General features: G+C 34.5%; 2 protein-coding genes across 2 annotated transcripts in view; one reads left to right on the top strand and one right to left on the bottom strand.

Moving 5' to 3' along the window:
* Window positions 1-1911: 1911 nt before the first annotated feature.
* On the bottom strand, window positions 1912-2811 carry CAPZA3 (capping actin protein of muscle Z-line subunit alpha 3). Its single transcript, XM_004611286.1, has one exon. The coding sequence runs from the start codon at window positions 2809-2811 to the stop codon at window positions 1912-1914; it is 900 nt and encodes a 299-aa protein (XP_004611343.1).
* Window positions 2812-4744: 1933 nt separating this feature from the next.
* Window positions 4745-11097, top strand: part of PLCZ1 (phospholipase C zeta 1) — a 41468-nt gene continuing 35115 nt past the window's right edge. The window contains exons 1-2 of the mRNA XM_055117983.1: window positions 4745-4912; window positions 8042-8273. Of these exons, the coding sequence (XP_054973958.1) occupies window positions 4745-4912; window positions 8042-8273 (400 nt within the window). The remainder of the gene's footprint in view (window positions 4913-8041; window positions 8274-11097) is intronic.

The following is an 11097-nucleotide window of genomic DNA, read 5'->3' as shown; positions in this document are numbered from 1 at the left end:
GGGAATGATTGGTGGGCATGTACACACTGGAATAATAAATGCTACTCATAGTCCTCAGAATCTGAAGCATTTGTGTGTCTATCTAGTAATATGTGCATGTAGAGTATATAGGTTATGTGCATAGAGTATATAGGTTATGTGCATAGGTATATATAGTGTGTCTATGTCTATATATATGCATATGTGTATATGTGTAGTATGTATGTTGAATATATAGTATATATAGCATATAACTAAAATGGCAGTCAGTCTGTGTGTAGAGGTGTGTGTATGTGACAATGATATAGTTAGTAAATATAGTTATTATAGCCTCCATAAAAATAAAATAACAACATATAGTGGTGATGCTATTGGTATAATGGGACATAAGTTAATTTCTTTTAAAATTTGTTTTATATTGTTTTAAGGTTTATTCCCTACTATAGAAACAAACTTACATTCCATATTGTCAAAGATGCTGTGGTGAGGTACCACTCTTGGTACTGAGTGGATTATAAATTCTTAAATCTTTTGGGAAAACAAATGGGCAATATGTGTAAAAAAAGTACAATCTTTGTATTTTTTCAGTCTGAAATTTTCAGATGTTTATCTCAGGACAGTGAAGTTTTATGCATAGAAATATTCACTGTAGCACAATTAATGCCAGAATCAAAATGCTAAAATTTAAAATTATATATTAATAGAAAAGTGATTGTCTTATTATGGTATATGAATGTAAGAATATCATGAATATCATGCAGATAATTAAAGCAATGCGCTCAGGCATTTTTAATGATAGCAGTCAATGTTTGTGAGGTTATGTAAACCAAGTCCAAAATTTCCTGTTGTGTATTAATTGTATTGATGACATTTTGAACAATTCTAAGTACTCAGCTCTTCTTATTTTAAGGGATTACTACATGTACAAGTTTCTTTATGGAGAATTGTGTGCAGATATTTTAGCACAGAATCTAATGTGAATAATCTCTACATTTACATCTACTTAGAGTAATAGCACAAAATCCCCAAGATAGAACAAGCTGTAGAGATAAGACTTTTCCCCGTTAATATTTTTTGAAGACCTTTAATAACCGAAAAAGTCTAGGGGATTTTCACTAGGGTGGGTGTGGCAGCAGGTCTAAATTTCCTGATAGTCTTTCATCTGAGCTAGACTTTTTTTTTTCTGTTTTTTTGGTTTGTTATGCAGGGTTGTTAGGAAAAGGACACAGTTGGTGGTGCTCGGGGTTTCCTCCTGTCTCCCTGCTTAGTAATCACTCCTGGATGGCTAGGGACCCGTATGAGGTGCTAAAGATTAAACCTGGGTCAGTTGCTTACAAAGCAGGCTCCTTACCAGCTGTACTATCTCTTCATCACTGTGAGCTAGGTTTTTGATACTCGCTTGGTTTCATAGAACATGCAGACCTAAGCCCAGTTATTTGGAACCGAATGGAATAGTTGTTTCATTTATAGTGACTTGCATTTGTATGTTTTTCAGTGTGCATGCATGTGCTTATTCACATGTGAGCACATAATCCTGGCCATCTCTATATTTCTACAATGCTACATACTGGGTTTTGTTGTTGTTGTAGGTTTTTGTTTTTAGGACATATTTGGCTCAGGGCTTAATCCTGATCCTATGAGAGATCACTCCTGGCTATGCTTGGTGGACCATATTGCACTGCCAGGGATCAAATTCCGCCAAATACAAGGCAAATGCCTTACCCCTGAACTATCCTCTCTGGCTCCAATGCCGCATACGGTGAAGTTTATGTTCTATTAAACTACTTTGACTTTATCCCACTTTCCCTTAAATTATACCTGGATTTGCCTGGTAATAGCCACCTCTAGTGGTTTCTCAACTCTGGTAGACTAGTAATCCCCGTCCCCCCAAAACAAAATGAAATCAAGTCAAGATTTACCAGGAGCCATCCTTTATATTATCCAGTTGCAAAGCACACTTCTTGAATAGATGACGTATCCTAGTTTAGGATACATCACCAGATTCAAGTCGGAGAGAATCCTCTGCCAGTCGATATGCGTGCGGGTCACGGGAAGATCCCTTCGTAGGATTTTTCTCAGGGCTTCATTCGATAACTCCTGTAGTTCTTCTAAGACTGCAGCTTGAAATCTGTTCTCTTGCTCTTCCACAAGCCTGGCAAAACTTAGAGCCAGTTGAGCTTGATTAACTACCTCCAGGCTTTCTTTCAGGTCTTTGGAGATTTTAATATGAAGGTTGACGTATTTGTAGTAGTGTGCTTGCACAAAAATCCTTCCAGTTACTTGGGTTAGAAATGGATTGATTTGGAAAATCCATTTTGATTTCCAAAGGCCATTCCAGGTATCTTGTAATTCGTAGCTGTGGTCCTCAATGCAGGCTATCAAGAACTCCTTCCCTTTCACAGATTTTCTCAGTACGTTGCAGTTTCCCGCCGGGTAGTGATCATTCACATACAGCTTTAAGGCACACAGAACAGCAGTTCTCAGGTATTCTGTCTCATTCCGGATGATACCATGGCTTTGGATGTCCTTCAGCTGGTTTTGAAGAAGGTCAAACTTGAAAGAAAGTTTGCTTTGGTGATCAAAGAATCGGTTACCGTTCACAACATTGTGGTGAGACAAGAGTACAGGATTTCCATCGATGCAGAGTGGTACAGTGTATTTTTTGCAGTGTTGATGTCCTGCACACTCACCTTGAGAATGCATAAGTTTTTCATCACGGATAAGCAGACAGAGATCATCAAAGGCATTTACGAATTCCCCTGGAGGAGCTTGTACCAACAGTCTGTAGATTACTTTTTCTTTCTCCTTCCTATTCAGAACAGTGAGTGACATCTTCAGTTGTAGCAGACGCTATGCTACAACTACCTACCAAGAACACTCTACCGAGAGTGTTCAAAGTATGAGAAATCATTCCATGAGACTTGTTTCCCATCAAGGTGTTAAACATTCAAGCTTAAGGTTACTAGGTCTAATCAGGAAAACAGGTTGTCTGTCAAGCTCTGAGTGAGTCTCATGAGTCACAAAGGAGTTTTCCTCATGAAGTGTAGAACTCTTGCTGATATCATAATGGGGGTTCAGACTAAAATGAAGACATGACAACCACCTTATGACTGGGGCTCAGCTCGACATGCTTTGAGGATTTTAAGAACTTACCTCCTGAGCAGCCTTCTCCAAAAGTGGTGTGTGTTTGTGTCTTGTATGTTTTCTATAGATCCCTGGATCTATAGAAACAGTCCAGAATCCTAGAGAGGGTTTGACTGTCCTTTACACCTTTTCAGACCACAGTTGGGCTTATTATTACAGTTGTATGAATTAAGGTCTTTAAAATAGCTTTTCCTAAGCCACTGGAAGTATCTTGTATTGAAAGTTTGAGCTATTTAAACAAAATAGCAAAAACAAAACAATGTGACAGTGCAGTTGTTCGAAAAATGCTCACCAGCATTTATCGAGAGATGCCACATTTATAAACAATGTGGGTTTAGAAAATATCAACATAAGGGAGACAACAGAAAATTTCAGCAGCAATGAAAGGCAGGGTCTATATCTTAAAAGAGTGCTTCTGTGGGGATTTAGGGGTGAGTCAACTTCAGAGAAAAAGGCAACAAACAATTTTGTTCTCTGCTTTCTCTCTAGAGAAGGGACAGTGTCAACAGTCGATGTGTCTCAAGAAATTCCTTTCCTACAAAAAGCAGAGTTAATTATATTTGGAATTCAGACAGTACGCATTGGGGAGAGACTTCTAAAAACTGAGGAACAAGCAACGGGCCATGCAAATATGGAGAGATATCCACTCGGAAGTCCTTTCTCTTCCTCTCTCTTTCGTTCCTTTTGTTTATGTCTCCCTTTGTTTTCAATGGGCAGTCACCCAACTGAAGTTTCTGAAGTGTAAGGTGCCACTTTCCTTAGCTGTCCAAGGTTTTCTGAATTTCTCTAGTTTCATTTTTTTTCCTTCTAAGAGATTTCCCCCCATAATGACTTCGTTAATTGGATTTAACTCATCTTGTTAGTTCCAGTAATCTTAAAATTGAGAGGAATTTTGAATTTTTTGACTCATTCCTTCCATGACTTTTGAGACCATTATGTTAAACCTTCACAACTTTGGTATTTTAAATTGAAGTTTCAGAATTGAAGTTCCTAATTTTGGGTAGTGTATCAGTATACAGTAAGTAATCTTATTGTAAGGAAGCTTAAATAGGTCTTGAAAACATTATACTAAACATTAGATACACTTACCTTGTCTATTGTTTAATGGCATTTAAAATCTTGACTTATTTTTAAGTGTGAACATGGGATGAATATGGTGGTCATGATGATTGCATTAGACATGGTTGTATCTGACTGTACCCCCAGTCGCAGAAACTGTACCCTGTGATACACTAGGAACCTCTTTAGCTCCCCGCCCCGACTTTCTGAGTACATACTTGCTCCCCTTTTAGAAGAGATAACTATAGCTGAAGTTGGTCTTGAGGCAGACGGAACTCAGAGCCTAGCTTTCTTTTCATTTCATGTCTCCAGGAATGAGAAAAAGAATCTCAATTCATCCCATTCATCCCAACGAATACCTTGTTTAATCTAATATTGTTTTCACATAATTTTAATATTATGTTTTTTCATACCTTTACCCAAAGAATAGTGCCCACTTTGTTGGCTTTAAGTATGATTTGTCATAGAATTGACTTGTCATTTCAGTGGGAGATAGATCCTATAAAAACTGCTACATTAAGCTAAGACAGATCTGTATTTGTCTAGGCATTTTTAGGACTTAATGGCTTTCTGTGAGAATTTCCTTAACATCTTTGTGCTTCATACATGGTTTTTGTCGATGGTTACGGATGAATTTAAAGGTGGCAAAATTACAGTAGAAACAGCTCACAAATTACTTGAAAAATTACATATCCACTGCAGTTTAAGTCACTTCAAACTTATTTTTAAGGTGAGATGATAGCTACCCCCTTTTGGGATTTTGTGAAAGACCTTTGCTCAGGGAATTTCATGAGTATGACCTAAAGAGAAATAGCTACATACTTTCTGGTTTAATAAAAATTCACATGCAGCACAATATACAGGTAGTAATATGTTATTAAATATGTATAAAAATGAAATGCAAATCTTATTCAGTGAATCAAGGTTGCTCCATCATCTGCACAATATGAGATAGTTATTTTAAATGCACGCGAGTAGAATACATATCATATATAAAAACATACAAAAGTCAAATTATATCAGTTAAATAGCTTATTGAAGAAAGTTATTTAATATATATTACCATTTTAGTTTATACTTTTGTTCTATGTAAAATGTTGTCCTTTTAAAATAAATAACATACATTATTGTAGGATTTTACACCTTCAGATTCTCTAGGCCATTAACCTTATCCAACCTTTCAGTAGATAATGAGAAAGTTTATCTGATTCAGACCTTCATCTATAAATACACACACACACATATATGTATGCATGTATATATATACATATATATGGTACTAAGAAATTGTGGATGATAAAAAGTGAATATACTTCTGTTTCATATGGAGGAAAATAAATTCATAAAATACTATTTTATAACGTAGATACTAATGAATAGCATAGGTTTTACTAATATGGACTCTCAGAAGTCAGATTACTTAACTTGGATTTGAAATATACCTTACTAGCAATTTTTTCTGGATCTTGAAGGATGAGAAGCAATATATGTTGAGTATAAGAAATACATGTCTGTAAGAAGTGCTTGGGGAAATAAAAGATTATTAAATTTGGTTAAGTATAGGCTACATGAGAGAGAGGAATGAGTAAGAGCGGACCAGCAGCTGAGTGGTATAGAGTTGAATTTGGATTTCCAAATGGGTCGCATTAACTTTTCTTTTTCCTCAAGTAAGGACATGTTACCTATTCAGGGATGAATCTGGCAGTAGTTAGAGTGAATTCAACTTTAGAAAGCAGAGCGAGGTAATAGAGTATTTTTTTTCTTCTGTGGCTCTCCAGCTGCTGGTCACACATCAGTTTTGTTTTGTTTGGTTCTGCTTCAAGTTTTTGATTTCTCATGTCAGTTGGTTCTCCACAACCTAAGCATTTTTTTCAGTCTCATATTAAAAATAACACTATATCCTTTGTGTTACATTTTCTTTTACTAGATCATCAGAAAGTTTATCTGATTCACAACCTCCACCCTCAAGTAATCAGATCTTAAGTTTTGTTGAACTTTCCTAGTATCCTTTTAAGCATCATATCCTCACTCTGATTTTCTTTGGTTTTTGATTTTGGAGGTCACACTGCCTGGCAGTGCTCAGAGTTTATTCCTGGATCTGCACTTAGTGATCAGATTGAACCGTGCTTGGCCATGTGCAAGGTTAATGCCTTACCAGCTGTACTATTGCTCCAGCCCATCATATTCTCACTCTGATGGAATAATTTTTCCTTCTAACTTGAGCTTAATATATTCTTATTTTACTAGTTCTTGAGGTATAACTTCTTTAAGATCTATTTCCTTCAATTAGGTATTTACTTAAGAAACTTCCTTCTTAGAACTTCTTTCCCGAATCCTGTAAGTTTTGATATGCTGTGTCCCATTTTCTTTTGTCTCAGGAAAATTTTTAAATTTTTCTTGATAGCTTCATCTTTGTTGTTTGGGAACATGTCTAAAATATCTGTGAACTTTGTTTTATATCTTATTACTGATTGCTAATTTCATGTCATGTCAGAAAAGATGTTCAGCATGATTTCAATTTTAATGTATTGACACATGATTTCTGTGACTGACTATATGATTTATTATGAAAAATGGTTTAAGTAATCTTGAGAAGATTGTGTATCCTGTTGTTCTTAATGGAATCCTCAATAAAATGTTTGTAAATCTATATGATTTAATGTGTCATTAAGCCCAGAATTTATTATTGATTTTCTGTTTGGATAATCTATTCTTGAAAACGGGAAGTTGAAGTTCCTTGTTAATATATTGACATTTCTTTTACTCTTTTCATGTCTGTTAATAATTGCTCTATTTACTTAGATTTTACTATTTGTGCTCAGATGTACTTAAATATTTACAAATGTTATATTACTCTGTTGGAGCTAACACTTTATCATCATAGAATGAACTTTTCCTTTTATTACAGTATTTGTGTTGAAGTCTTTTTTTTTTCTGTCGGATAGTAAGTATAGAGATTTCCACTTTCTTTTGATTTCATTTGCATGGTTTCGTATTTCATCTAAATAGATAAATTGTCTTTTTGTCTTTGCTGGACCTGAGGACTTAGGAGAATATCTTGGAGGCTACAGATAGTTGGATCTTGTTGCCATTTTGGTTTTTGTTTTTTACTGTTTTGTAATTCTTTTATACTTTTTCTCCTTTCTCCTACTCTATTCTTTTGTGAGGATGTTTTCTGTAGTGGTGCACTTGGGTCATTTTAATTTGTGTAACCATTGTCTAAGTCTATTATTATTAAATTCATGCACATATTAATTATCTACATTCTTACTCTCCTTCCTTCCCAGTTTTTTCCCTTTGATATATCCCTACATCTTTTTGTTCTCAGTATCCATTATAAATTAGTAAAATTTATATTTTACTATTTTATCTTCATATTAGTTTTATTTGTGGTTTATCCACTTCTATAAAAATAGCCACTACAACATTAGATTATCGAGTTACATATTTACTTTTATCAATGAGATTAATACTCATGTGACTGTCTGTAACAGTTGTGAACCTTTTATTTCATCTTGAAGTTCCTCTTAATGAATGTGTGTGTGTTTGTATGGTTGCTCTATTGTTTTATCACCTTTAGCTTTAGCCTGTCATAATAAATAAAATGTGTAATTATAAGAAACCTAGAATTCTCATCTTCCCCCCCTTTCCTTTCCATTCCTTCTGTGCTCATTTGATTTTAAGTGTGTATGATCTTCCAGGTTTGTAATAGTTTCATATTTTATACATTTTTCTAAATAAGGATCTCATGTAAGATTCATCTTCTTACAATTATACTATAAACCCAGTACTCTTACTTATTTTGTGTTTTTTTTTTAATACTCACAATGTGAGCCCACCAAATTTTTTTTTTTAGTAGGATAATGACAGACAGAAACTAGGAAGAATCACAATAGAAGAATTTAGATCAATTTATCGAACTATTGCACACAGAGAAGAATTATTAGAGATCTTCAATGCATATTCTGAAGACCGAAAATTTATTCGTAATCATAATATGATAAACTTTTTGACAAAAGAGCAGTACATACTTGATGTGAATGACTCAGTTGTTTATGAAATCTTTGAAAAATATGAGCCAATTGAAGAAGGTATGGTTGTAGTTCAAAGTTCCATCGCTAAATATTTATGTATGAAATTTTATGATTTGTAGTTATCAGTTTCAAGTTTCTGGATGGGTGAGATTTCTTGTATATAATAATTTACTTGATACTGTTATTTGTGTATTACAAACTGCTTATATATGCTTGTCAGAAAGCTATATTTTTATGTCCATGACATTCTCTCTTATGATGTTGTGTAGCTCCTTTCTTTTAACTGCTTCCATGCTATCTTTTAAGTACTCAAAGATGAATTTAGGGGTAGAAAGCCATAGAAAGTATTCTGATTCATGTACAAGGTGGTGTATTAATATTCATCAACAACACAAAAGCATGAGGCAGTTTTTGTGTTTCTGAGTTACATTATTGAGAATAAATGAATAAATTAATTGAAAACAATTGAAAGAGAAAATTTTAAAAATATTACTTATTTGTTATTGTGTAGTAGTTTATAGAAATTTGAACATATTGTATAGCTTTTTCCTTTATTTTTTAATCACTATAATCTGGTTAAATTATTAAGGCTAATATCTATTGTATAATTTTTATATCTTTATTTCTGTCATTTTTGGGTGAAACTACTTACAGTACTACTATAGTTTTCTTCTCTAACTGCTATGTCAAGTACTTCTAGTACTGTATTGAACAGAAGTGGCAAGAGTAGGCAATCTTGTCTTCTGCCATATCTTAAAAGGGAAGGCTTTTATTTTTTTCTTATTGAAAATAATAATTGCTGTGGGCTTGTGGTAGATGGATTTGACAATATTGAAGAATGTTCTTTTAACTCCCATTTTGTTGAGAGTTTTTTTTTATCACGAATGGGTTCTGGATCTTGTAAAATGCTTTATCTGCATATATTGATATGATGATATAGTTTTTATTTTTTTTTTTTAATGAAATGGTCTATCAAGTCAGTGCCCTGTTTTATATAGCAGGATTGTGAATTGTTCTCTAAAGAAATTGTTAATTGATTTATTCTCTGGTCCGGGCTTTTTAAGCTCATTAATGTTGCAGACTGGAAACAACCAGTTTACAAATAAGCGCTCTCAGTAATACCTATCGATTGAATACTCCACAAGAAAACATTATTTGGACATTGTTAACTGTAGGTGGTAAGTTAAAAGATGCACAGGGAAAAATAGGGTCACTATTTTACTTTTGAGAGTGACATCTTGAAATTATGTTTACATCTAACCCAAAGTACCCTGTTCATCTATTTCATCTTTTAAATCTACCTCTGACTCAAATAATTTACTTAGATTTCATTTACATGATTATGGATTTTCTTTTTTCATTCTTTGGGGGGTGGTATGCTCGACATTGCTCCAAGCCTAATCCTGCTCTGGATTACCGTTGCTGGGCCTCAGTGGACCGTGTGGGGTGCTGGTAATTGAACCCAGGTTGGCCTGATACACGTCAAATGCCCTCCCTGCTGTACTGTCACTTCGACCCCATGCTTATTGATTTTAATGGCAAATTTAAATTATGATCCTTTAGTCCCAAATGCTTCCAGTCTTCTCAGTGTCACCCCACACTGGGATATGAGCAGTTAGTACCAGATTAAAAAGCTCATGGAGAGTATCATGCTAAGTGAAATGAATTAGAAAGATAGGGACAGACATAGAATGATTGCACTTATTTGTGTGATATGCAAAACCATAACATGAAACTAATAACCAGGGACAGTAGAAAAAAGGGTCAGGAAGACTGGTCCATGGTTGGAAACTTGCCGTAATTGGTGGAGGGGAGGCAACTAGGATAGGGGAGGAACCACTATGACGATGGTTGTTGAAAATGATCACCGTGAACGAGGACTGAGTGCCGAAAGCAGGTAAAGAGACAAACTTGATAACCTTCCCATACACATCTTGCAAAACATTTGCTCAATGAAAGAGAAAGAGATTGAGCGAGCGAGAGCGAGCGAGTGAAAGAGTGTGTGTGTGTGAGAGAGAGAGAGAGAAAAAGAGAGAGAGAGAGAGAGAGAGAGAGAGAGAGAGAGAGAGAGAGAGAGAGAGAGAGAAGACAGGCTGACAGGCTGAGTGGAATAAGAGTCATGGGAGGGAAACTGGAGACATTGTTGGTGGAAATTCATGTTCACTGGTGAAGGGAGGGTGTTGGAACATAGTATGACTGAAACCCAATCATGAACAACTTTGTAACTGTGTATCTCACAGTGATTCAATGAAAGAGAAATAAATAAAATGATAAAGGTCCATGATATTGTTTCATTTTCTGGGAATTGTTAAGGACACTGTTTTGTGTTCTTAAAAATTCTTTTACTAAAATATTTACTTATTTGAGGTTCAAAAAGCCTATAAAGTTGAAAAAATCCTTTTTAATTTCACAGGGAGGGAAAAAATAAATTTGTGGTATTCACTACTATTTTACTTTGTTTTTTTTTTGTTTTTTTTTTTTAATTTATTTTATTGAATCACCAAGTGGAAAGTTACACAGTTCTCAGGCTTATATCTCAGTTACACAATGCTCAAACACCCATCCCTTCACCAGTGCCCATAACTACTATTTTACTTTGTAATGCTCTTGTTCCATACACCTTATTCCTAAATTTTATGGCTTTGAAACACTTTGTATACCCATAATCATTTTGTAAGCTAATCATGAAATTGTATATAAAATGTTTGATTTTTCACTTTTTGATGCCATAGGTATTTCTTTATGTCAATATATTTTCTGATATATTGTTTTCATTATTTAGTATTTTTATTTTGAATTTTTATTTATATTGCTTTTATAAATAATGCTAGCCTGAAGTATTCTGCTCATCTCTCTTGAGTCTTTAATATAAATTCCAGGA

The sequence above is a fragment of the Sorex araneus genome, chromosome 10, assembly GCF_027595985.1.
Source record: "Sorex araneus isolate mSorAra2 chromosome 10, mSorAra2.pri, whole genome shotgun sequence".
Taxonomy (NCBI): domain Eukaryota; kingdom Metazoa; phylum Chordata; class Mammalia; order Eulipotyphla; family Soricidae; genus Sorex; species Sorex araneus.
This window is presented reverse-complemented; position numbering and strand designations above follow the sequence as displayed.

Coding starts and splice junctions, on each gene's coding strand:
- CAPZA3 (XM_004611286.1), bottom strand. CDS start 2,811: ATGTCACTCACTGTTCTGAATAGGAAGGAGAAAGAAAAAGTAATCTAC.